Source organism: Oreochromis niloticus, linkage group LG18 (genome assembly GCF_001858045.2).
Source record: "Oreochromis niloticus isolate F11D_XX linkage group LG18, O_niloticus_UMD_NMBU, whole genome shotgun sequence".
Taxonomy (NCBI): Eukaryota; Metazoa; Chordata; class Actinopteri; order Cichliformes; family Cichlidae; genus Oreochromis; species Oreochromis niloticus.
This window is the reverse complement of record NC_031982.2, coordinates 8,602,126-8,627,277: the sequence shown is the minus strand read 5'-3', so window position 1 is coordinate 8,627,277 and position 25,152 is coordinate 8,602,126. Positions and strand designations below refer to the sequence as shown.

Here is a 25,152-nt window from a genome sequence, read left to right as displayed (position 1 = left end):
AAAATATTGTCGTTAGAAAAAATGAGAGGAAGTATGTTACCACTGAGCGGTGACTCCAAACTCGTGATCTCGACCTTTCACGCCCATTTCTTTCCCAACTGCGCTAAAGATCTTCCTGCTCAGAGAACTGCGTCCCCCGATTTATGATGCTGACATCGGGGACAGAGAGGCAACAGTCTGACACAGTAAGTTCGCCATGCGACACATCAGAGAGAATTGAGATAAGGGTAAACGTATGTGCCATGAAAGTGTTGCGCATTTGTTTCATTTGCTCATTAATTTGGTAAAACACACTCTGGTGTAGTGTAGTCTGTGTCGTGGAAAGGACATTATCTAACTAATCAGATTAGTTTTCAGATCTATATTTCTCTGTGTAAGACACGGTCTGAGTGACTACAGAGACTCTGCGTGGAAACAACATCAACACCCGTCCGTGTGCTGCACAGTTTCTGCAGTCGTAGCGCGAATTGTTTTGACCTGGGAGCCGAGGTCGAGGATTCAACTACTGTTTGCTGAGCAGAAAAAGTTTAACTTTTTATTTGTTGTGGTGCTATTCCTTTCGTAACTTCCCCTTAAATGGCCCACATGTCACTGCAGTATGAATGTTGCAGTTTTTTTCAGCTCCCCCTTCCCCTGTATTTTCAATGGAAAACATGCTACGACAAAAGGTGCAATTTACGCCCTCCAGTTTAGACTCACTGTCCGCTTTAGTCACATGCGTTGTCTGATAACTTTGAATCCACAGCAGAATTCTGCATGTGCTTCCTCTATGACAGTCCTCAGCCAGCAGTGGAAAGCCTCTAAGTGGCTCTGCAGTATCACATATGAGTTAATGAAAAACAATCCTGAGTGATCAGAAACTCTCTTCTGTAATCTTGTCGCGGGTATAGTGTTTATGTGGCATACGTTTGACATTATGTGCATGTTTAACAGAAATAATATTTCTTCTGATAATGCACGTACCTGTAGATATGATAAGAACTGTACAGGAAAGCATTACTCAACCCATAAGACCCCAGACCCATTTTTACTTTAAGGAAAACAGTGGGACAGTCAGTGTTAAAACTTTAACAGAAACCTTCCTCAATGTGTAAAGAGGTTTCTTATGGGCTAAAGAGATTCTTATGATTAGCTTGTATAGATTCTGTCCCATAGCTGAAGCTCCTTATACAACTGGCCTTTGACTTCTTAACAGTGGGGGAAATAATTATTTGATTCCTGATGAATTTGTAAGGTTACTCCACTTCCAAAGAGAATAAGAGTCTGTAATTTTTATGGTACTTTCATTTTAATGAAAAGAGACACAACTACAAATCCACAAAAAACACATTGCATAAAAGTTATAAATTTATTTGCATTTGTCACTGAGTGAAGGAAATAGTTGATCCCCTACAAACATCCAGAATTCTGGCTCCCACAGATTTCAATCAAACAATCAATCAATTACAAGCACTCCTGATCGCAACTCTTTATGAGTATAAATCGACCCAGCCCACAGAAACAGTTTATCCATTCCTACCTCGCCACCACGATGGGCCAGACCAAAGAGCTGGTGGTGTCACTGTGTCGACCTGTGCAGGACACTTGCCTTTTGTTCCCCTGCCAGCTCTGCCTTCAGGATAAGAAGAATCGGACCAATGACAAGACATGGGATATATTCTTTGGATAATGCAATGTTCCTGCAAGTAAAAAGCAGCAACACACTGCTCGCACTGTGAGGGATTTAAGTTGAATAAAAAGTTAAATTCATGCACCACCTGCCTTTAAGTCTCTTTGAAGGATAAAATGCCTGTCATTTAAAGACTTAAACTTGGCTGGAGTAGTCCAACTTTTTGGTTTATCTTCTCAGAATCCTCTGAAGCAGCCATGGACCAAGCAAGATCAGCGATATCCCAAATTGTAAGTATTCAGTGAGTGTTATAAGATAAGTCTTAAAATAACAAGCTTAGTATTAAGCTTGAATCCCTCCCTTTATTTATTTATTTTTCCATTTCCAACTCTCAACTGAAAGGTTACTTCAAATATGCATTTCACTATGCAGCATTTCCTTTGGCACAGGGACACTCTACCAAAATCCAATTCACAAACCAAGACACTTTTCTCTTGGGGGATAATACAAACTAAATCCAAATGGAAAATCTGAATCTAACTTACCGCGTGTAGCTAATCACTAGCCTGCTAGTGCACTGCACTGAAGCTGCTCCGATGTAATGACTGACCTGCTTAGAGAAACTGTCGAGGCCGAACACAAGAGCTTCAGTTTTTGGCACTGAGATGGAGAAATTTGAAGACTTTCAATTAGTAATGACAGTGAAACAGTCACTGAGGCAGGAGAGAATGCTGAGGCTTTTGGATTAACAGAAAAGTTATATGGTGTATCGTCAGCATAGCAGTGGTAGGAAATGCCTTTGAAACTGTTTAATCGATGACTCGTGGTAACATATATTAAGAACACAGAATTGGATGAGTGGGCATGCTGTCCATGACTCCCACCCAGTTTCTATATTCTTTGGTTTTTACTGAAATAATATATTTTGCTTACCCTGACTTTTTCCGTTTCTGTTTTGTCAGTTTAACAGTGAGCCGCACTCCTACACACGATTCAACTTGCCCGATAATATGGAAGGTGACACCAGCCAGGTGGAGATGATACAGTCGTCTGACATGAATGAGGAGGTTGGAGAGAATGGCGACGAAGACCACCTTAGTCACAAGTCAAACCGCAAACCACACGTGGCTCAAAACTTTGAATGTACAACCAAGAACCTCTGCTTCATGGCAGCTACTATCGTCTTCACATTTGTCATTGGTAAGAGAGGGAGAATGGCATAGTTGGCATATTTCTGCTTGTCTGAGGAGATACATACGCCTAGAAAGTTAATTTTTTTTTAAACATTTTCCATTTGTGTGTGTGAAAACTTACAAAGTATAATTTTACCATCTGAAAAACATAGCCCAGCTTTGACCTTGCATTCATCTTAGCAACAGTTTATAGCGTGAATTTAGTCTGGAGGTGTAAGCATTCGTAGTATAAAAACTTTAGGTCTCTTGGTGCCTCACTGCTATTTTAAAATGCTGACTCTGTGCTTTGGTCTGGTCTTGGGTGTGTTCCCTTTCCTTGTTAGTAATTGTTTCCTCATTTTAAATGACTACCACATTCAGGCTATTTGACTGGCTACCTGGTTCATAAGAATAAGGATCTGAATTGCTCCTGTGCACCTTCTGAAGATGATGTTACCCATCAGACTGGTGCTGTCCCTTTCATGGACTGGGATGATGTGAAAAAACTGCTTGGTGATAAACTAAATACATCCAACTTAGAGATTGCACTAAGGTGAATAGAAACCCCACACATTGCATGTACAGTGCTGTACAAATTTTATGTGCATTGCAGTTTTAAAGAGAATAACTGGGCCCTGTTTTCTTGCCTCCATTTGTTTTGCCTGTGTTCTGTCACAGTCAGCTGAGCAGTAGCAACCACCGGGCTGGTTCTCCTGGTGATGAAGATCTGGGGAACAAGGTGATAACGAAGTTTAAGGAGTACGGCATGAAGACCTGGACTGATGAGTACTTTGTCAAGGTTCAGGACCCCCCAGCATCTGGATACAACAGAATAGTTTTCAAGAACGGACCAGAGGAACGTCCAACAGGTTTCCTGTCCTACAGCGCCAGTGGAACAGCAAGGGTAATCAGAAGGCTAAATTATAAGTAGGAAAAATGTACAGTGACACTTGCAGTGACATTTCTGTTTCTGATGGTTCCAGGGTGCAGTGCTGTATGCCCGTTATGGACAGGAAAAGGACCTGAAGCAGTTAAAGGACATGAACATCGACATGAATGGCAGAGTGATGCTGGTCAGAGCTGGAAGGATCAGCTTTGCTGAGAAGGTGGGATGCTTAAAAAGATACAAAACTTGTATTAGTAAACTATTCAAACAGGAATAATCTTTCCTGGGGTGACTTGGGTAATACCTGTGCGTGTTGTCTCTTTGTAATTCCTTGGAAATCTGCCATGTCCCTAAATTTCAATTTGAAAATGTCAAAATATCAAATAGAAGTTGTGTGATTTTAGTCCAGTTAAAATCTGTGTGTGTGTGTGTAAAAAGTTTTGAGTTCTCTGCACTTTTCTTCAGCCTCCTTCCTGCATGAGGCTGTGATGAATAAAAGCTTGGAGAACATTTTATGCATAAATTTGGGAGAAACTGTTTTGCTAAATGGCACAGAGATTCACACATAGAAGGGACATGTCTAAATCCATCAGATGAACAGGCTTAATATGTGGCAGCTGATTAACATAAATATTGGCTCTGTTGGTCAGATATCAGAAAATTTGAATAAAACAGAATTGTAAATCTGATGAGGTCATACCAGTGATACCAGTTTAGTGATTATGGGACTTAAGTTTACTTCTTTTTGCATGAAACATTGCAAAAAGATGGATGGATGGATTCATGCAAAATTGTTTGCTGTTGGTGAACTTAGCTTCCATTCCCTTGTTTCTCTGCTTATAGGTAGCCAATGCAGCCAAAGTGAACGCTTCTGCTGTGCTGATCTACCCAGACCCCATTGATTACCCTATTGGAAATGATACTTCCCTCTTTGGACATGTGAGTGAGGGCAGTTTTAAAATGTACTGGAATAAAACCCACTGAAGTGCTCTACGTGCTTAGTTTGTTTGATGTTCTCAAGATTCAAAGAATTGGAATGCAGTGGGAGCTTTTATGGAGTTTTGAGCAAGTGAGGGTGCTACCAAACAAATCATAACTCCCTGGCAATTGTTTGATTCCTGGTCATACAGTATTGCTGGTAGGTTCTGTAGAAGTATAGACAAAAAGACAGACAGAGAATATGAAGACTGATTTGACATGTCTTACGAACTCTAAAGTCTGTAAACCTAATACTGTTGCTAAGAGGAAGCGATTGCACTGCATTGTGTTTTTCTTCTGTTTCCCACAGGTGCACATGGGCTCTGGGGATCCCTACACCCCAGGCTTCCCCTCCTTCAACTACACCCAGTTTCCACCTGTGCAGTCTTCAGGCCTGCCAAATATTTTGGCTCAGACTATCACAACAGGCATGGGAACCAAAATTCTGAGGTAAGACTCACACACACTGAACTGGTATCAGAAAGATGGTTGAAGCTTGTAATAAACAGGGCATCAATAAAGGGTTGATGTTTGTCTGCATCCCACAGGCAGCTCGGGGGTAGAGCTCAGCCAGATGGTTGGGAGAGCATCAACAGACTTGGAGATGAGAGCGATGTTATTACTGTGGAAGTCAACAATGTCCTTACTGAGAAAAGGATAAATAATGTCTTTGGGGTCATCAAAGGCTTTGTGGATGCAGGTACAGCAAAGATGATTAATGAGAGCGATCCTGTGGTCAGGAAATATGGAAACGATGTGAGTGATGAATGTCCTGTGACCGTCTGCAGATCGATACGTGGTCATTGGGGCCCAGAGGGATGCGTGGGGCCCGGGCTTTGCGGCATCAACCGTGGGCACCAGCGTCCTCGTTGAGCTGGCGCGGTCCATCTCTGACATGGTGGAGAACGGTGAGCACCTGTTGGCAGCTGATGTTGGGTTTTTAATTCCCAAATAAAATGTTCCTGGATGTACACATCATGTCAGATGCTGAGCAGCTAAAGAAGGTGCTGGCTTCATGAGTTTGATTAAATGTTTCCACTTTGATAGATGGATTCAAACCGAGGAGGAGCATCGTGTTTGCGAGCTGGAGCGCGGGAGAGTATGGGAGTGTTGGCGCCACCGAGTGGTTGGAGGTAAGAAGTGCATGGCAAAACTGCATTAATAATGTGTGTACGCTGTTCATGTAAATACACGCTATTTATTAGAGATGGCACGATACCACTTTTTTATGTCCGATACCGTTACCGATATCATAAATTTGGATATCTGCCGATACCGATATGAATCCGATATTGTGTTTTTTAATCAATAAAACTGTTTTTTTTAATATCTTGCTGCATTTTGTATAAGTTCATACTCAAGTTTAAATAAACAACAACACTAAAGCTATTCTGTTATACCTGTATGTAAAAAATACACTGCACCCAAAATATTTCATAGTTCAGCAACACTGATCAATCTAATAAACTTAAACCTACTCCATCCTCCCTATTCTGGTATTTTAAAGAGTACTTAGCAGAAATATTAAGCAACCTAACTAATAGGGTTGCAAACTCCCAGCAAAAAAAAAAAAAAAAAATAGGGAACCACCCACCCTCCACCTCATGATGCTTAATCGATGTAATCAACTTTAATTTGATGCAGGGTGAAAAAAAATGCACAGAAACAAATTATTTTTCAAGAATAATTAAATAGATTCAAAATCTTTCTTCTACAGAATTGCAGAATTCACAGACGGTACCTTCCCAAAGGAAAAAGTACTATAGCTTACTAGGGTATATAGACTTAAGAGTTACTATATATTAGGGATGCAACGATACCAATTTTTTCAAACCGATCCGATACCGATACTTGGATCTGAGTACTTGCCGATACCGAGTACAAAAACCGATACTTCTACCACACACAAGTTAAACTTAACCAGTAGTAAAGAAACGACCCCACACAACTCTTTAACACAAACGAAACGTTTACTGAACGTAAGGGCAGAGACAAATACTGTACAACACATCCCTTTTTTAAACTCAAATGATATTCCAATTCCTTAACCAAATGAAATACACTGTATAAATGACATAATTCCCTTTCAAATTATATTAAACAACCCAACTTATGTTATCACCTTTTGGTAAGTGACTCACTAATATACACTCCAAAACACGTTATATAAATCCACTAAACATAAAATATTCACACATGGGCCCCACACACACTCACATTCACACTTGTTGCAGGCCTGTTTGTTGCTCACGCCGGACGATGGAGAAAAATCCTCTTCTCCCCAGTAAGAGCACAAAAGTCTGACTTACAGTTCAGCTGATCGGTAGGTCGCCGTTCACCAGTCCCACACTAAATCCACTCCCTGCGGACCCGATGCTGTCTCTGCTACAGCGCGTTAGCGAGTCACTGTCCAGCTCTCTGACAGTCCATAGCGGCTGCCTCCGAGGCGCAGCCAAGCAGTCCGGGCTAGCCTGTAGCCTCGGCGGTCGTAGCTGGAAATACAGCACGGTGGTGCGACCATTGAAACAAAAAGTCGCTTCACCCACACTCTGTTGTGAAGCTCTCACACGGTCAGCTTTCTAGCCACACACTCTTTTGTGCTGGTTAACCTCAGTAAAACTAGCCGAGTCTCTCACTTTGGTTCAGCTAACCTCGTGCATCTCCCCATGCAACGTCCCGTTTTATGCTACCTTCACAGGCCTCCAGAAAATTAGAACTCTGAAAAATATTTTAACTCCCTTCAGAGTTACATACCATAAAATAATACTTTTATGATTAACGTAACAGTTTGATTGCTCTAATTACCTGTATTTACCTTGCGACATATTACAGGGCAAATTATATTCAGGGTAGAGTTACATCACATAACATCAACTGTGAACACCTTATGTTACCGTGGCGTTTAAGTCCATGGGAATTATGAGTATCGGTTCATGGTATCGGTTAACTTTTACGAGTACGAGTACGCACACATTTTACAGTATCGGCACCGATACCCGATACCAGTATCGGTATCGGTGCATCCCTACTATATATAGTAATGGACTTCTATACATTTTACATCAGATTAAAACTTTGGGTGTAAGATTCAGATAATTATTTATTAAAAGCTACATATTTTAAATGAGAATAAGAAAGAAAAGTATGTCTTTGTGCCCCCCTTTTCCCTGTTCATGCCCTATCGGCCCCCCTTGCTGCACTTTGCTAGATCCGCCCCTGCACAGTTACCAGCCGTCAGCTACGTAGAAAAGGATCCTGGTGTAGAAAGTAATATTAAATACATTCTAACAACAGCTTATCAAGCTTAAACGTGCTGCTGTTGTTCAGCCGCTGGTTTCCTCTTTCTGGCGCGAAGTGGGCCAAAAACAAAGAAGAGAGACGGACTCGCAACAGAAAAGCCGATCAGCTGATCGTTAAGCAGTTTCACGATTGAAGTAGCGGCAGGAAGGTGAGGGAGAGAGAGAGGCAGTCGCTCCATATATCGGTTGTTAAGCTTAACATGGGAACGCTTTACAAACATTCAGAGATGAACTTACACACTTGCTTTACTTCTCTCTGGGATACCTTCCTCGGAGATGAAATGCTGGTTTGGTAGCGAGGCTCCAAATACACACAGCCGCTCTATCACATGAGGCATACTGCTGCAACGTGCTACAGTTATGAGCCGAGTTACGCCGTGTTGCAAGTTTTGTGAGATGCTTTTTTTGATATTTAATGGATCGGAGTACATTTTTTATTTTTCGCCGATATCCGATCCAGTAATTTGCGTCAGTATCGGACCGATACCGATATGTAATATCGGATCGGTCCATCTCTACTATTTATTACACTTTATTAGTTGCAGCTTGCTAATACTGGGTTGGACCTCTTTTCACTTCAGAACTGCCTTAATTTTTCATGTCATATATTCAACAAAGTGATGGAAAAGTTCCTCAGAGGTTTTGGTTCATATTGACATGATAGCATCACGCATTTGCTGCACATTAGTGAGTTGCATCTCACATCGGGTTCATGTCTACATGCATAAACTGGCTTATTAGAGAGCAAACATTTGAAAAGGTGTACCTAACAAAGTGGCTGAGTATAAATTTATTTTGGCTATTTCTTTGTTCCAGGGTTATTTGTCCTCTCTGAGCATGAAAGCAGTCACCTACATCAACCTGGATGGCATTGTGACAGGTATTTACTGCCATGGATGCAGACTTTTTATACCTCTTTAGTGTTCAGGTTTCTTATGTATCTTCTTAAAAGACTAAATTAGGCGATATCATGAAAACTAAACATTAGGGTTTTTTTTTTTGTCCAGGTCAGGATGGATTTAAAGTAGCAGCCAGTCCGTTGCTGCACAGCCTGATCCAAAACACTCTGAAAGAGGTAACTTCACATCTGATCTGATCTCACCATGTAAATGAAATAAATGTGTTTTATTTGTTTTATCAATTAAACATAAAATTCCCCATTAATTCCCAGTTAACCACAAATTCTACTAACATCCCAGCTGCACTGCAAATCCTTACACCCTGTTTTAGAGACACTGCAATCAATTCACCCGTGAACCAAGCACTGCAAACACTGTGTCTCAGCACAACTGGGAATAAGTGCTGTGTTTCACCTGTAATGGATTTGCAGAGGGAAGTGACACAAACCAAAAAACAAGTATAGAAAGAAGTTGGACCGCTCTCACAGGACTCCCTCGCAATCTTTTACAACGGCCTGCACGCCCAGGCGGACTAACTAAAACAAAACTACAAGTAAATCAAAAGAAAAAAGGACAATAGAGACAGCCCAACAAACACAAAGTTTTCAATTAAACTTGCAACACACTCGATTTCATCAAGATCTAGGTCTTGATGAAGTCTTACTACAAATCATACCCACTCACACCAGAGTGAGTTAATCATCTGCTGAAATTCCCACTTTCTTTTTAAAGCTCCTTTGCCAATCACACAACAGAAAGCATCAAACTGCCAGGTGGCACTTATTACAAGTAGAAATAATTCTTTTGGTTTGTTTTGTTTTGTAAAATTTCTGAGAGTTTAATCAAAGCATTTGTTTTCTTCTTAGGTGAACTATGACAAGGACAAGTCTCTTCTTTCTCAGTTTGGAAAGAACAACTCTGAGTCTACTATGTGAGTCTGTCTAATTAAAGATAACAAAGTATAGCCAGTGATGATTATCACAGCCTTCTTGTTTGATAGTAGGCTGTCATTCTCACGCTTCGGTTTTGCGTTTGATTTTGAAGTCTGGAGCCTCTGAGGATGGACAGTGCTGCGTATCCTTTCCTCGCCTTCTCCGGCATTCCCTCAGTCGCTTTCAGATTCCACTCTGGAAGTTCAGTAAGTGAATTCTTCTGTACTACAAGTTCTTAAATAGTTTCTGAACTCTTTTAACTCATGCCAACTTTGTAGATCTGAGAGTAATTCTTAAAACATCCCGTGTGCCTCCTCAGGACTACCCGTACTTTGGCACAACCCTGGACACCCAACAAAACCTGAACTCTGTCACAGCCAGCCAGGTTCCTCAGCTGGCTGTGAGAGCGGGCCAGTTTGCAGGTCACATAGCGCTGAGGCTGGTCCATGACCACCTGCTGCAGATGGACCTGAAGAAGTACAACCAGCTCATACGCAGCCACGTGGTTCAGATTAATATGAGGGTCAAGGCTGTTCAGAGGGTGAGTGTTCACCAGTGTCCTTGTAAATCAAGATAGTATTTACCTTGTTGAGAGCAGGGCTGCAGAAATCAGGAGCAACTTGACCATTGCTGATATATCAGTATTGACATTGATATAATGATGCCAATACAACAAGTTTGAAAAAGGAAAAAAGAGAAGAGAGAAACACACTTCAACCATGTTATGAGTGTTGATGTTACATAGTTTGTCCACCAGAGGTCATTCTGAGACTTCGCTGTTGACAACGTGTAACTGGAATGCCAGAAACACAACAACTATCTGATTACAGGCCTGTACTTCAAAGCTGGAATTCTTCCTATCCGGGTAACTAAAAGGTTTCTGTATTACAAAGAAGGTTCACTTCTCCTTCATTTTTATTTATATAGTGTCAAATCACAACAACCGTCGCCTCAAGGCAATTTATATTGTAAAGTAAAGACCTTACAATAACGCAGAGAAAACCCCAACAATTAGATGACCACCTATTAGATAGCACTTGGCGACAGTGGGAAGGAAGAACTCCCTGTCAACGAGACTAAACCTTTTGCATAACCATGATCAGAAATACGCTTTCTCTTTCTAATCCCTGTCAGTACTCTGGCTGCAGCATTTTGGATCAACTGAAGGCTTAATTACAGTAGTCCATCCTAGAAGTACTAAATGTATGAACTAGTATATCAGCATCACTTTGAGAAAGATGTTTCTAATTTTAGAGATATTGCGCAAATGCAAGAAAGTAGTCTTACATATTTCTTCAATATACACACTGCAGGACATATGCTGGTCAAAAATGACTTCAAGATTCCTCACAGTGTTACTGGAGGACAAGTTAAGCCATCTATCCTAATGGCATATCCCAGCTACCATGGGGAAGTACACCTTGACCAGGTCAACAGTCTGTTGCAGGGCTTATATAAGCCTGTATTATGTAAACAGAATTGGTTCTAACACGGAAACCTGTGGAACTCCATAATTAACCTTGGTGTGTGTGAAATAAGACTTCCCATTTACATGAACAAATTGTACTGTATTAGATAGATATGATTCAAATCAATGCAGCAGACTTACAGCATGCTCTAATGGCTGTAATAAAATATTATGGTCAACAGTATTGGACGCTGCACTGAGGTCTAGCAGGACAAGCACAGAGGGCGTAAGAAGATCATTAGTACCCTTCACTAAAGCTGTTTCTGTGCTGTGAATTCTGAAACCTGACTGAAACTTCAAATAAACAATTCCTCTGGAGATGATCTGTTAGCTGTTTTACCAGTATTCTTTCAAGAACGTCTGAGATAAAGGAAGGTTGGATGATACAGATGTGATATTGAGTCTGAGAGATTAAGAGTTGAGATATTAGGTCTAAGTCACACAGTTGGCATTTTGCCGGCATTTCTTTCTGCCTTCTGTCAAGAGGAGAAATGTTTTGCTGCTATTATTTGCTGTTATTTTTATAATCAACATTACCATTTCATTATTAAGAGTGAGGTTGCATGCAGATGCATTCAGATGTTCAAATATATTGGTATTATATTAGTCTTTATTACAAGTCCAGTAAGAATAGACTAAACTTTATTTATATTGTAGCTGTTTTCAGTCTTATAGTCTTCAGTCTTAGCCTGGATATGCTGAGTTTGCTTTGGGCTCTGAGCAGAGTCGGGCAAAGCGTAAACGATTAATCCAAGACTTAATTAGAGTAAAAGCAGATTATTTTGAAACTAGATCGTTATTTTATTAAGGACTCATTAACAACTACATAAAAAAATGTTATATTTAGTTAAATTAAATCTATTTATGTAGTTGAAAGCAAGTTGAAGAGATGTAGAGTAACTTGACCTCTCTTACTCTTTTGCCCAGACTCTGGTCAGATCTTGCATGTCCAATTACCAAATTGAGTTTATTGTGAAAACTAAATCACTCCTGCATATTTGTCTGTTTCCAGTTGCAGCCCCAGCTGTTGCCCAAGACCCTGACTGGGCAGTGGTTGGTCATGGCCTCTGGTTCCTACAACCGTGTCTCTAGCATATTGACAGCTGACATCCAGAACAGCGACCTGGAAAACATGGAGACGTGCCGCATGATCAATGACCGCGTCATGACGGTACGGCTTCCAACACTCAGTAATTCTTCTTGAGATACTCTGTGGAAAATACGGATATATCTTAGCAGTTCTAGACAGACATAGGGTCCTGCACTCTAAACATTAGCCTTCTTTAATTAAATACATAAATAATACACTGTAATTGAAATACCTCATGGAATGAGCAACATAATATAAAATATATGTTAAAGAAATAAAGGTACAAAAAAAGTTTTTATAGCAGATAATGTGTAACTCAAGTTACATCTAGTCTAAAACTTATCTGCTAAACCTAACTAGCTGCTTAAAAAAACAGGTTACTAGTTAGTTATCTGTTGCTGTTATCGTAAATATTTCCTTCTTTTGAACTGATAATTATTAATTTAACAGGTTAATCAACGCAGCTAATGAGGTGTTGGCTTATAAAGTGGAAACAACAAAAAAGCTAAAGCTAAGCTGCTATCTGAGCTTTTGGCCAAAGGATTTTATATATTTTATATATTTTAGTAGCGGTGCAACAGATCAAAAGACTCACGGTTCGGATCGGATCACGGTTTTAAGTCATGGATCGGATCAATTTTCGGATCAGCAAAAAAAAGTTTACGTCGCCATTTATTTATTTAAATATTTTTTGCCCATTAAAAAAACATTCAACTCAAACCTCATTCCACGCAATTATATAAAAACAAATTAAGGTGCAATATAGGGCAGTACAGGGAATCTACCACTCCGCTGTGATATAATGAGCGGTCACCGTCATGTAGATTTCCGTTGCCCGGTGGTCCACCCATCTGTAGTCGGGCAACAGAAGATGCCTGGGACAGCTCAGCCATAACTTTAGACTTTTCCTGCTCATACATGCTTGGAACGATCTTGTCACTGAAGTGGACGCGCAACAGGATATCATAGCGTGGCTCAAGCACGTTCATCATATGTTTAATCAACGGAATACGGCCTCATGTCTCCAGCTAAACACCCAAATAGCTTTTGTAATAGCTTTAGCCTGGTCGGATTGGGCAGCAAAGGGCTGCTTAAATGCCACAAACTCCTCTACTCCTTCACTTGGAGCGCTAGCGCTGGCCATGACTATCGCTTGACAGACTGACCACGTGCACCATACACATATTTTTTTTTTTTTTTCGAATCTTCAGATCATGTGCGTGCCGAACCGTGGAGTGGGATCGGGTCGGATCACGGATCAGCAGTGATCCGTTGCACCGCTATATTTTAGTGTGGTTTAGCTACTTTTGGATCATATTTAAAATGGAATACGTCATATTTTATTTTACTGCATTACTTTTTATCTACTGTAAAGTGCAATGGAAGTCAAGGTAGGTAGTCTTTTTCTTTTTAGCTGCTAACTGCCTCCTTTCATATGACAGAAAGGTCTGGTGACTCAAAACACTTTTAACAAACTCCTCCATGTTCCTCCTCCTGTTACTATAGGTGGAAAGGAACTTCCTGTCACCCTACGTTTCTCCGATAGACAGCCCCTTTCGCCACATCCTGCTGGGCTCCGGCCCCCACACCCTAAAAGCTCTGTCCAGCGACCTCGACGCTCTGAAGACTGCCAGCCCAGAGGCCAACGCCGAGCTGTTCCGCAACAAGCTTGCCCAGGCGACCTGGACCATTCAGGCCTGTGCCAACTCCCTAGCAGGGGACATCTGGTCTCTGGATAATGAATTCTAGAAAAGTCCTGTGCCCTCCCTTGTTCATGGTTTGGCCCTCTTATTACAATGGGCGGTGTGACAGCCAGTATGATGGTGTGATTAACAGACAGTTTTTAAATGGATTTCCACAAAATCATCACATCTGTTCCACGATGTTCATTTTCCTTTTTCTAAAATTTTCCATAAAACCAATATATGATATGTCATGATAGAAAATATGTGAGCCTTCCGCTTAAAAAAACTTGAATTTGAACCTTTGGTATTTTAAATATCGCGATCTTCAATACTTTGGCCCTCATCATGCCATGTCAATATCATAGCTACAAGCCACCGAGCACAGATGCTTGGTGTGCCCAGTGGTTGGAAAGCGGTCCTGCCATCTGAATCCAAAAACGCTTCTAAGGCACCGCATGTTGAACGAGTTGAGCCGATGTTCCCGCCTCATTTAGGTGATCCAGGTTTCACGTCCATACAGTAAGGGGCTGTTGACACAGTGCTGGTACACTTTGATCTTTGTGTGGTCAGTCAGTGCTTTATTTCTACACACCCTGCAGGACAATAAGGCCACGATAGTGTTTACCTCAGTGTGGGCCACGAGGGTAAAGAGCATCTCCCTGCTCTATCCTGACTTTGGTCTTCAAGCACAGAAAACAGCAAATGTGACTATGACTTTGACCTTGTGGGTAAGGACTAATTAGGAGCTCATTGTGTGCATGTTTAGCTAAAAAAAGACAAATACTGTAGGAGCAGTGATTATCGATTATGAAAGGATGGACGGACAATGTATACCTCTGGCTTAAGCTCATCCTTTGTCCTATACCATGGAGAACATCAGTCCTTTGGCTGGATGAAATAAAAATGAAAAACAACCATCACAATATCACTTTAGCAAAAGCATCTCAGAGTACCTGTTATTAAAATCAGAGGCCAGAGCTTTTTCATATGATGGATCATCTAAAGAAGCACAGTTTCTGAACCATCATTTCAGGTCATAAACATTCACTATCATTACCAGCAGCTGCTAATGTCCGGATTAGCTGGGATGTCTTCTTGTCCAATATTGTCTGGAAAACTTTAACGCTAACTGCAGTGGTTTCATCCTGATTTGTTTGAAGAAATAATAAAGGGGGCACCTCACTCTTCTCTTTTTCTTGCATTTGTTAAACCTGCTTCTGCTTGTTTCACCTTTAAAGTACTGCAATTTTAGCTAAAATTGGAAGAGACCACTAGCCTCAACAGTGTAGGGGAGTAGGACACGTGAAATAATGACTACTGTACTCTACCAAAGATCAGATTTTTGGTATGACAGAAAAAGTGCACTTATTTGGGTACATATATGGTTTCAAGGTGTAAGGTTTAAGAGAATACGTAACCCACCCCTCTCGCCAAATTTACGTTATTGGTTGGCCCCCAATTGTGTGTGGGGCACTAGGCCTGAGGCCTGTAAGCCCATTTCATCTGGCCCAGCTGATCTGTTCCATCTTCAAGCTCTACTATTGAAGGAATTTTTGCTTTAAAGAAAGGAGTGTTACAAACACATACCATGGCCACAGCATTGTGGTCCAGTATTATTTCCATAACTAATCACCACTCTACACTGTGGATTTAGTTTGAATGAATAAAACTACATTTTACCTTTTGATGAATTTGTTGAGATTTCCTTTGTTCCTTTTTTTTGTTTCATGTCTGCAATGGAGAGCCGAGCTTCTGTACGCTGAAAGAGGTTCCGTTCATTTTCTTGTTTTCTGTTAAATCAAAAGTTGGTGAACTTGGAAAAAAAATGTAAAATTCCTGCAAATTGTTAAAATATTCAGCTTAAAAAAAATTAAACTGTAAACATATTTTCTTGGCCTTACAGTTTTCTTCTTCAATAAACACAACTATTTGAGTTTTGCTTAATTGTTCATTCACATTGAGGTGTAGTAGAGGTGAGTGGACTCATCCAAATATCACTAGTATCGATACCAACACTGTTATTGGTATTGGACTGATAGTAACACTAAGTAAGCAAGTAGCCCACTGAAGTGTGTTAAATAATTTAAAATAAAAATTAACCTCAAATGTGCAATGAGAAAAATGCCTATTTTTAAAAGTTTTAAAATAGAAAAAGGATATATTTTAAACTGTGAATCATTTAATAGATCCTCGATGGCGTAGACAGATAAAGTAAAGCTGGAAATTGGCTGAATATGTTCCATTTAAATGTGAATTTGCAAAGTCTGACTTTATGCAACTTAATAGTTAATAAGTATTCATGTCAATGATTAATTAGTTTTTCGTTTCTTTTTTGTCTGTAATAAAGGCCATTCATTTAGTGTCGTTTTTCAAAATGATCCCGTAAACACAAAAAGCTGTTGTGACACAATTTGACCAGAAGATGGACACAAAGTAAAGAAATCGTTAGTGCATCACTTGGCATTTGTGCTTTTCCCAGCGTGCTCAGGCAGGTGAATCTAATTCAAATCGGACCGTCAGCGGCTCGTAAACGTTTTACTCTCAATGACTTTCGGAATAACGTACGCCCGAAAATGATTTTTTGTTATAAATGAGCTGATTTGTCATAAAAACCTATCATCTATGTTAGTTCACAGAGTGCGCGCACCACCACCAAATCATAGCGCATTCTTCTAATGAGTTGGGCAGCTTTTAACAGGAGCTATAGGTCCTACCGCATTCCCTATCCCTAATTATGCTGTTCTCTTTAAATACACCCAGTTGTTATTTGTAGGAATCTGTGTGAAATATCTGAACACGTCCAGCGGCTTCATTTCAGTTTGCAGAGACAACTGTCGGCAAGGTGGTAGCATGAAAAATCTAAATGGGAGAATATTTCTTTAAGAGTGGGCTGACAGAGTGAATGCGCAACAGAGATGTGAGAACATAAAAGACCTCTCACTTCGCTACTTATTCCTGCGGTAAAACACACCAACCTACAAAAATGAAACACTGTAGTGCTTTAGTAAAAAAAGGGAAGAGAGCAGATCGCAGGAAACTTGAAACATAACTTGATAGATAGATAAATAAATAAACTGGAAGTCAGGAGGAAGCATATGAAAACTAGTTATCAGGCACTCCTCACTGTGCCTTTAGTGGCTCAGCCATTTTTAACTGTACGTCATAATAATGTAAAGCATGACTGTGTTATGAAGCGATACTTATCAGCTAATTAATGAGTGAGCAAGCAATGTGACTATTTCCTCAGTTCTATTATTAAAATATCTTGAATGAGACAATCAGTTGATTAATTGGACCTTATTTATTTTTAATAAAAGCTTTCCGTATTTTTGCATGTTTTTTCATTTTAGTATATATTTTAAATGCCTTCTTATGCAAATACAAATAAAAATAAATACATAAATACATATAAATTCAGATAAATTAAACAATGACTGCTCTTTAATGGAGTTATCCATCGGTAAACGTATAGAAGATCTTTGTGTTGTACAAGGACAGCACAGAACCGACGCCAGCAGCCTCTGCACTCATACCCGGGCAGTATTTCGGATACTGCTGCTGTGTAATCATTCAGCCAACTTTCATCAGCTTCATCCACTCCACAGGACAGGGAGCTCGCGGGGATGCCAGCACCTGTTCATTTGTAGAAGTTTTTTTGGAGGCCAACTCAATGAAATAATAGTAATATTAAAGAGAGGGCTACAGGAGCGTAAGGTGACAGGAACCGAGACTAACAGGTAAGTGCACTCATTAAACAGAAGTGACTAACAGAGTAGTAAACTGTACTTGCAGTCTTCATTTAGTTGTGGATATGTTAGCTTTGCAGTTAAAGTTGAAGTACTTAGTTGTCAGACGGCCATTTGTTCAGGTCCTCAAATGCAACGCGAGCCGGTTAAATAGGCTTGGTGGCGGGAAGGAGGCAGCAGGTGAGAGCTGCTGTCACCGTGTCTCTGTTGTGAAAGACCGGAGCACTTAAGTTACAACAACGCTGGTCACAGAGGGGGCCAACCTGACCATCTTGTACATGTACGTGAGTTTTATATGCGGATAGGTGTCTCAGGGTCCGGGCAGAGGCTCAGGCAGACGAGGAGGGCACCCAGGTGTGCTTAGTTAGTCTAACAGGTCCTTTGTACTGAAGCAAGTCACATAGACGTATGAAAAGGGCAAAAGGTAATGTCAAGTGTCTATAAAATGTCTATTTTAAAAAAGCGTAGTGCGTTTCTGTACGCGCACTTGACTTGTTTCTCCCTGTTTAACTTGCTTAAACAGCAATACAAACATTTCTGTTTGGGCTATGACTTGGATAAATACAGCACACCTGACCAGTGAGGGAGTCACGCAACACTCGCATAACAAGAGAGAGCGACAGATGATATCAGTGCCTACACTCACTGCATATATATTACACAGTTAGTCCAGAATGAGGACAGCCAATTCAGCCAATGCATTCAAATAGTTAAATAAGATCCGCAAACATCCTCCAGCCCTTTTCTTGTATATAAGGCGTGCAGCAAATTAAAGGAAAAACGGTGATAAAGTGTCTATAGTAAGTTGTTTCAGCTTTGATACACATTGGCATTGATGCTCCCAAGAAGTGGAACACCGTTCTTCTAAAATATGTTCCTTAATTTAGTGTTTTCATGACACCCATAGGTCCTTAAATCGTTTTACATTGAGGGTCACATACAGCCCACTTTGATCTTAAGTGGGCCGAACCACTGATACACCCCTTTCAGTCAGTGTAAAGACCTTTAATTACACATTTAATCCCTGAGATATTTAAATATAAGACAAAGAAGTGCAATTTCAACAACAGAGCATACATTTTTGACTTTTAACTGTATTTTCATAACTTTTCCTGCTAATAAATACCTCTCTCATAGCCATTCTTACTAAAATAAAGTAATGAAGTAATAAGTAAACAGCGCTGCCAGAACTTTTTCTGGAAGTTTTTTGCACATTTATTTCTTACAATTTAAGTGTGAGGAGCTGTGCTGACACATTTCCTTGACTTATTACAGCAGTATTTATTTTCTACACGTTTAAACTCGGGGATTAAATGTGTAGAAAAAGCGAGATGCATGTTTGAACTTGTAATTCTTTTTCTTATATTAAGATATCTCAGGTAAAGGAGGATTTCACTAGTCTGGCCCACTTAAGATCAAAGTGGGCTGTATGTGCCATCCCTGGTCCATAGTGAAGAAACAATAACACTTCTGTCATTATTTATCATTTATTTAATTACTTTGGTGTAATATGGACGTCACCGGGGAAGTCTTTATCCTTATCTTTAGTAGGAAAAGCTGTAAAACTTATGAAAATACAGTTTTATGCCCTCCTTCACATTGTTGAAAGCTATCCAGTGGGCAAGATTCGTGTCTTCTTTGTCGGGCCAATTCTGGCCTCCGGGCCTTAGGTTTGACACCCCTGCCTAAAATCATTCAGTGTCACCTCCTGCCATACGGATGGTGGTCTTGTCATCCCATCAAGACAGAACAGTTTCATCATGGGATGTTGAAACAGCCTCTCTCATTTCGTCAATCAAACCAACCCTTCAGAGTAAAAAAGAAAAAATGAACTTCACAGAGTGAAACTATGCAGCTCAGCCTCAGCTCTTGTTCCCACTTGCTGTACGTTATCTCCCCGTCTTCCGCTTCTTTCTCTCACCCACATGCGTGCACACATGACAAACCCCGGTGTCGGATAGGAGGCCTGAGGGCAGCAGAACAAAGCTCGCTACCCTCTACACTGTAAATCTAACCTCAGCTGACCCGGCCTCTGCATACCACAAAACACATACACGCGATACCTCCATTATGTGTCCTTTCACTGCAGATGCACTCTGTAGGCTTCATGTCTGCACTGCTCACACACGCCTGTCACATCGCACACGTTCTGCTGTAATAGCTGTCATTATCTTTGTAGCCTGTGAGGAGGGTTTTATAGCTTTATGCTTAGCATTATGCAAGGCATTTGCACATAAGTGATTTTTTTTCTTTTCTTTTAGTGGCCAATTGATTTTAATGGTTTGACAGTAAAATCAAAATGAACCTCTGTCTGCTGACAAAGTCCAGGTCAGGTTTTGACATCTGTTATTGTTGTCATTGGATGTCACGTCAATCATGGGTGTGAACTAGGGCTGGGCCATATCATACCGTTCACGGTAATACCGGTGTAATTTTGGGCAACGATAGGAAAATGAAATATCGCGATAGAATATGGGTAAAACGCGCATGCGCAGTGCCTATGTTTACATACGCACATGGCGGCGACGCAGAATGAGAAGAGCGAAAGGGGATCATTAAATGAAACGGATGAACCAGAATTGGTTTGTAAAAATGCTGCAACTTCAGTGGTGTGGAACTGGTTTAGCTTTCGTCCGTCAGATACACAACAAAGCACTATTTTTGGTAGAGCATGCTAGCGGGCGTTGTTATTACCGTGTTGTTTGGAAAATACGGCACACTTAAAATCAATCCTTTGATTTTTCTGAAAATCGACAGTGTCCCTTATAATCCTGTGTGCCTTATGTATGAATTCTGGTTGTGTTTACTGACCTCGAAACGATTTTATGTGGTACACGGCGCTCGAAAATCTGTCAAATGTTTTAGTGCGACTTTGCTAAGCTACGAAGCCGCACCGCTTGATGGATTGTCGAGCATTACGGCTATTGTAGGCAGGAGCCTCGCGGAGTGATACGTACTGTGCTTCAACATAATATTACCGTATTGTGTGTGTATAACCTCTTTTTAAGTTTTGTGGATATTATACATGGTTATGCTGCGGATATCTCGGCCAATTTCCACTGGAAATGCCTTTTGGTTAAACTGTCAGCAAGGAATTTGCACTGTTACATTTTTATATAACTTTGATGCACATAAAAAATAGCTGCTTGTTTAAGTGAAAATACATTGATGGGGTTTTTTGCACTAATAAAGTTGTGGAGTTGTAAAGTATTTTGTCTATAAATATTTTTGGCCATATCACCCTGCTCTAGTGTGAATTCTTATTTAATATACATCTGACTAGGGCAGGGTGATATGGCCAAAAATATTTATCACGATATATATTTGAAAATTTGCGATAACGATATAACTGACGATATAATTGACGTGAGACAAAATACTTTACAACTCCACAACTTTATTAGTGCTAAAAAAAAAAACCCATCAATGTATTTTCACTTAAACAAGCAGCTGTTTTTTATGTGCATTAAAGTTATATAAAAATTTAACAGTGCAAATGCAAATTCCTTGCTGACAGTTTAACAGGATATGTTAAACTGTCAGCAAGGAATCAGGATATGTCGGCCGGTTTCCACTGGAAAACCGGCATAACCATGTATAGTATCCACAAAGCTTAAAAAGAGGTTATACACACACAATACAGTAATATTATGTTGAAGCACAGTACGTATCACTCTGCGAGGCTCCTGACTACGGTAGCCGTAATGCTCAGACAATCCATCAAGCGGTGCGGCTTCGTAGCTTAGCAAAGTGGTACTAAAACATTTTTGACAGATCTTTGAGCGCCGTGTACCACCTAAAATCGGTTCGGTAAAAACGGTAATAACGACGACCCGCCTGCATGCTCTACCAAAAAATGTGCTTTGGTGTGTATCTGACGGACGAAAGCCAAACCAGCTCCACACCACTGAAGTTGCGCCATTTTTACAAACCAATTCTGGTTCATCAGTTTCATTCAACGATCCGCTTTCGCCCTTCTCATTCTCCGTTGCCGCCATGCTTTTTCCGCCATGTGCGTATGAAAACAAAGGCACTGCGCATGCGCGTTTTACTCATATTCTATCGCGATATTTCATTTTCTTATCATTGCCTAACATTATACCGGTTATACCGTGAACGGTATAATATGGCCCAGCCCTACATCTGACTATAAAAACGTGTTGACCTTTTTATGGTTTTTCTTATTTTCTCACAGGTTATATGTGAGTGATACATAAGACCGATAGCAATATCTGGTGATTTTTCTTTCTCTTTCAGACACATGAAACAGTTTTGCTAAAACTTGTTAGGAATAGTTATTTAGGTGTCCTTACTGAGATAATGTAAGACAATTTAGGTTAAAAAATCAACTTGTCCTGTTGTCACGTATTACTTGTTTATGCACGGTCCAACTCGTTTCTTTATGACATTCTTAAACCTGCTGCCAACAGGGAAAAGTGCCCTCTGGTGGACAAACCACTAATAACATGGTTGAAGGGTGTTTCTTTTTTTACTTTTAAAATTTTCATTCATTCGCTGGTAAATGAAAATTTATCAGAAAAAAAAAACATACTAAAGATGTTCAGTTTCCAGTGAGACTTCAGACTGGCCTGGGTGCTTTGGCAGAATAAAGGTGACTCAAAAGGAATAGCGATGGCGCGAAAACTGCTTCTTTTTAGACAGTAGATGCATTTAAAGGCTGCATCAAAGCTCAGTAAAAGAAAATTAAGGATTGGTTTGAGCTAATGTGAAGTCAGTGGAAATTTGCAGCTATATCTTCACCTTTGTGTGACCGTGCATCAACACTGGCTGATTTATTACCAATATTATTTTTGTCCAACACAGAGAAGATGTGATAAGAGTCACCCTTGCAGTTTCAGTCAGACGTCCTATGGTACAACTGTTGCTTGATCAGTATAACTGTGGCCTTCACATATTCTTATTATACAACAAGCTGAGGCTCTCTTTTTTACCCACCGCATATGTGTAGCTTTACAACACACTGAATCTGTTACTGCACAAAGCACCTGGTTGATTCGTGTTGATGTGAAAGTTGAGGTTTTTCTGAAGGAGATGCTGATTGGGTATAAAAATCCAACTCCAGCTAGCTCTGTAAAGCCTTTCCATTAATACACCATGACTGGTGTTAGCAGTATGGCTTGCACATTTTCCATAGCACTGCTCAGTGGCTGCTATTTGCAATTATAAGTGCAGTTGATTACAGTACACGTACTATAACATATTCAGTTACATTTGCATGAAGAAAAAACACATTAACTCCAAAAACTGTGTTAAAAAAACAGTTATGCTTTAACACTATAATTTGCGTAGAGAAGATTATGATTCCTCGTATCTCCTGCCTGCACCTTGACCTCCTCACTCCTCTGGCTTAAATTTGGCTACAGCTGCTTTCACTTTTAACATGCTCAAACTTGCAGGCAACTCTGTAGCATCACACACTGTTTGAAGTAGATATTATCAAGCCCTGGCTCCCACTGAGTGTACCTTTTTACTCAATGGTGTCACATAAGTTGATATTGTTTTATGATCTGCTGATGAGAAAGTCCTTGTGCTTTGCAGATCCACATGCTCTCAGCAGCTGATAACCTTAAATACTTTAGAACAAATTGTTGTTTTCCTTTTAATTTGCTTTTGTAGCATGTTGTGTTGTAATTTGTTAAGTTTCTATTGCTGTACTAAAGTCAAAATCCAGCTCTCATCTAATTACTTGGAGGATGTTCTGTTAGTTACTAAACTAGTAGGACGTGGATGGCAGTCATATGACATGAATGCCTTTAACTGTCACAAAATCAGTCATGCTCTTCTCCCTTGGGGCTGATCTAGTAACAGACAGGACACATCTGTACAGCTGCCTGGCCGTAGAAATTGAAAGAACTAAAGATAACATGGCTGGTCTCTCAAATGTGAGGTTTTGATGCCATTTACCTTATTTGTTTAATCCGTTTTTTGTTGATACTAACTGATTTTAATGTATTCTGTATCTCAACTTGTTTTTATGTTATTTTTAATGCATTTAATTCTCCTTACTCTAATTAGTGCACAGCATTTTGTGACCCCTTGTTCATGAAAGGTGTTTTATAAATAAACAACACTTACTTAAATTTGGTTATATATGGGCATTTGATGGGATGTTGTAATTTACTGACGAGCTGCATCTACATCAAGTATATGAAAATGTATTGTGGTGGGAAACACTACACACCCCATAGTTCAATATTGTCACAATACTCCACTCAAAATACGATATTATTGCATTTTTTAATATTTTATGATACGGTAAGTATTGCACTAACATATATTGCAATTTATCGCCTCTTATCAACTGCAAATTATGTCCTCAAAGTTGAACTTTGTCAATATCCATTTTATCCAATAAAATAATGCTTTGTTGCAAAATGAGATCGTGAAACACCAACACTGTCGCTGAAACCTGCCATGAATGTTGCCATAAGACAAAGTCAGTCTGCTATAAGTCTGCGATCAGTCTTTGATTGAACTAAGTCAAGTTGGCAATTACATGCAATCTGTTTCTGATAATAAAGCAATTAAGCTTGATAATTGGCCGACAGTCATGTTTGCTGCTGTCTACATAGTGTGAAATTCACATTTCACAGTTACATTTACACTTAGCAACCTTCCTGTTCTATAGGAGTATAACCGGAATACAACCAGATGGCAACCAGTTGATCCGAGTCCCCTAAAGTTGTGCTTTAAGACTCATTCAGACTAATGCCAACATGTTGGCAGTCTGTCTGCATTTATAAATTAGATGGCAATTATTTGCAAACCTTTGATAATCTCTCTGAGAGTCCAAGGGTTGCTGTCCTATTTTCACTTGTGTGACTGAGTCATTACCTTGCTCTGAATAAGGAGATCGCTTTGTCACGCTAAGTGTGTCCACTGTTGCTTTTCAGTTGAGCTGATTTAATGTCGGTTTGTTTGGCTAACGTTATCTAAGGATCTGAGCATGAGGTGAGCCTTTGCGTTCAAAGTATTCACAGAATAATTTATTTTAAAAAAAATTATTGATATCAACATTTGGTGTCTCTGTAACGATACAATATCGCCACACAAAACACTAAGCTGTATGGATATATGTATGTTTTTTTCCGACCCCTATGAATCATGCAAAGGTACTGTAATAGACCTCAAGACTAGAACTATGTAATTAAAAATAAGCATAATGGGTCCTGTTTAACTTTTAATTTTCCAGGTCAGAAGTAAGTGTTTATCTTAATTGCTAGTTCCAGGATGACATTCAATTATAAAATATAATAAATTTAGTTTAATATTTAATTATGCAACGATTGTAGACGTAATTAAGCTGTAACTGATCTCGGCAGCATCCAGTCCCACGCTTTGTCACTGAAAATCTGTGTGTATGTGTC

At 39.9% G+C, this 25,152-nt stretch overlaps 2 protein-coding genes across 3 annotated transcripts in view; both read left to right on the top strand.

The window, feature by feature from the left end:
• The first annotated feature begins 43 nt into the window (after positions 1 to 43).
• On the top strand, positions 44 to 15,687 carry LOC100695592 (transferrin receptor protein 1). The gene is made up of 18 exons (XM_019347439.2): positions 44 to 185; positions 1,850 to 1,899; positions 2,572 to 2,809; positions 3,163 to 3,334; positions 3,460 to 3,685; positions 3,765 to 3,887; positions 4,511 to 4,606; positions 4,956 to 5,095; positions 5,194 to 5,345; positions 5,434 to 5,553; positions 5,693 to 5,778; positions 8,761 to 8,824; positions 8,952 to 9,019; positions 9,710 to 9,774; positions 9,888 to 9,981; positions 10,095 to 10,316; positions 12,256 to 12,414; positions 13,840 to 15,687. Exons 2-18 carry the CDS (start codon positions 1,867 to 1,869, stop codon positions 14,080 to 14,082), a joined length of 2,301 nt encoding a protein of 766 aa, XP_019202984.1. The 5' UTR covers positions 44 to 185; positions 1,850 to 1,866; the 3' UTR covers positions 14,083 to 15,687.
• Positions 15,688 to 17,501: 1,814 nt separating this feature from the next.
• tnk2b (tyrosine kinase, non-receptor, 2b) overlaps positions 17,502 to 25,152 on the top strand; it is a 57,943-nt gene continuing 50,292 nt past the window's right edge. Inside the window, exon 1 of one of the 2 annotated variants that reach the window (XM_025900625.1) lies at positions 17,502 to 17,755. The gene's annotated coding sequence lies outside the window, so the exon portion shown is untranslated. Of the gene's footprint in view, positions 17,756 to 17,913; positions 18,045 to 25,152 lie in introns of those variants that run through there. The other variant, XM_025900626.1, reaches the window with a different exon arrangement.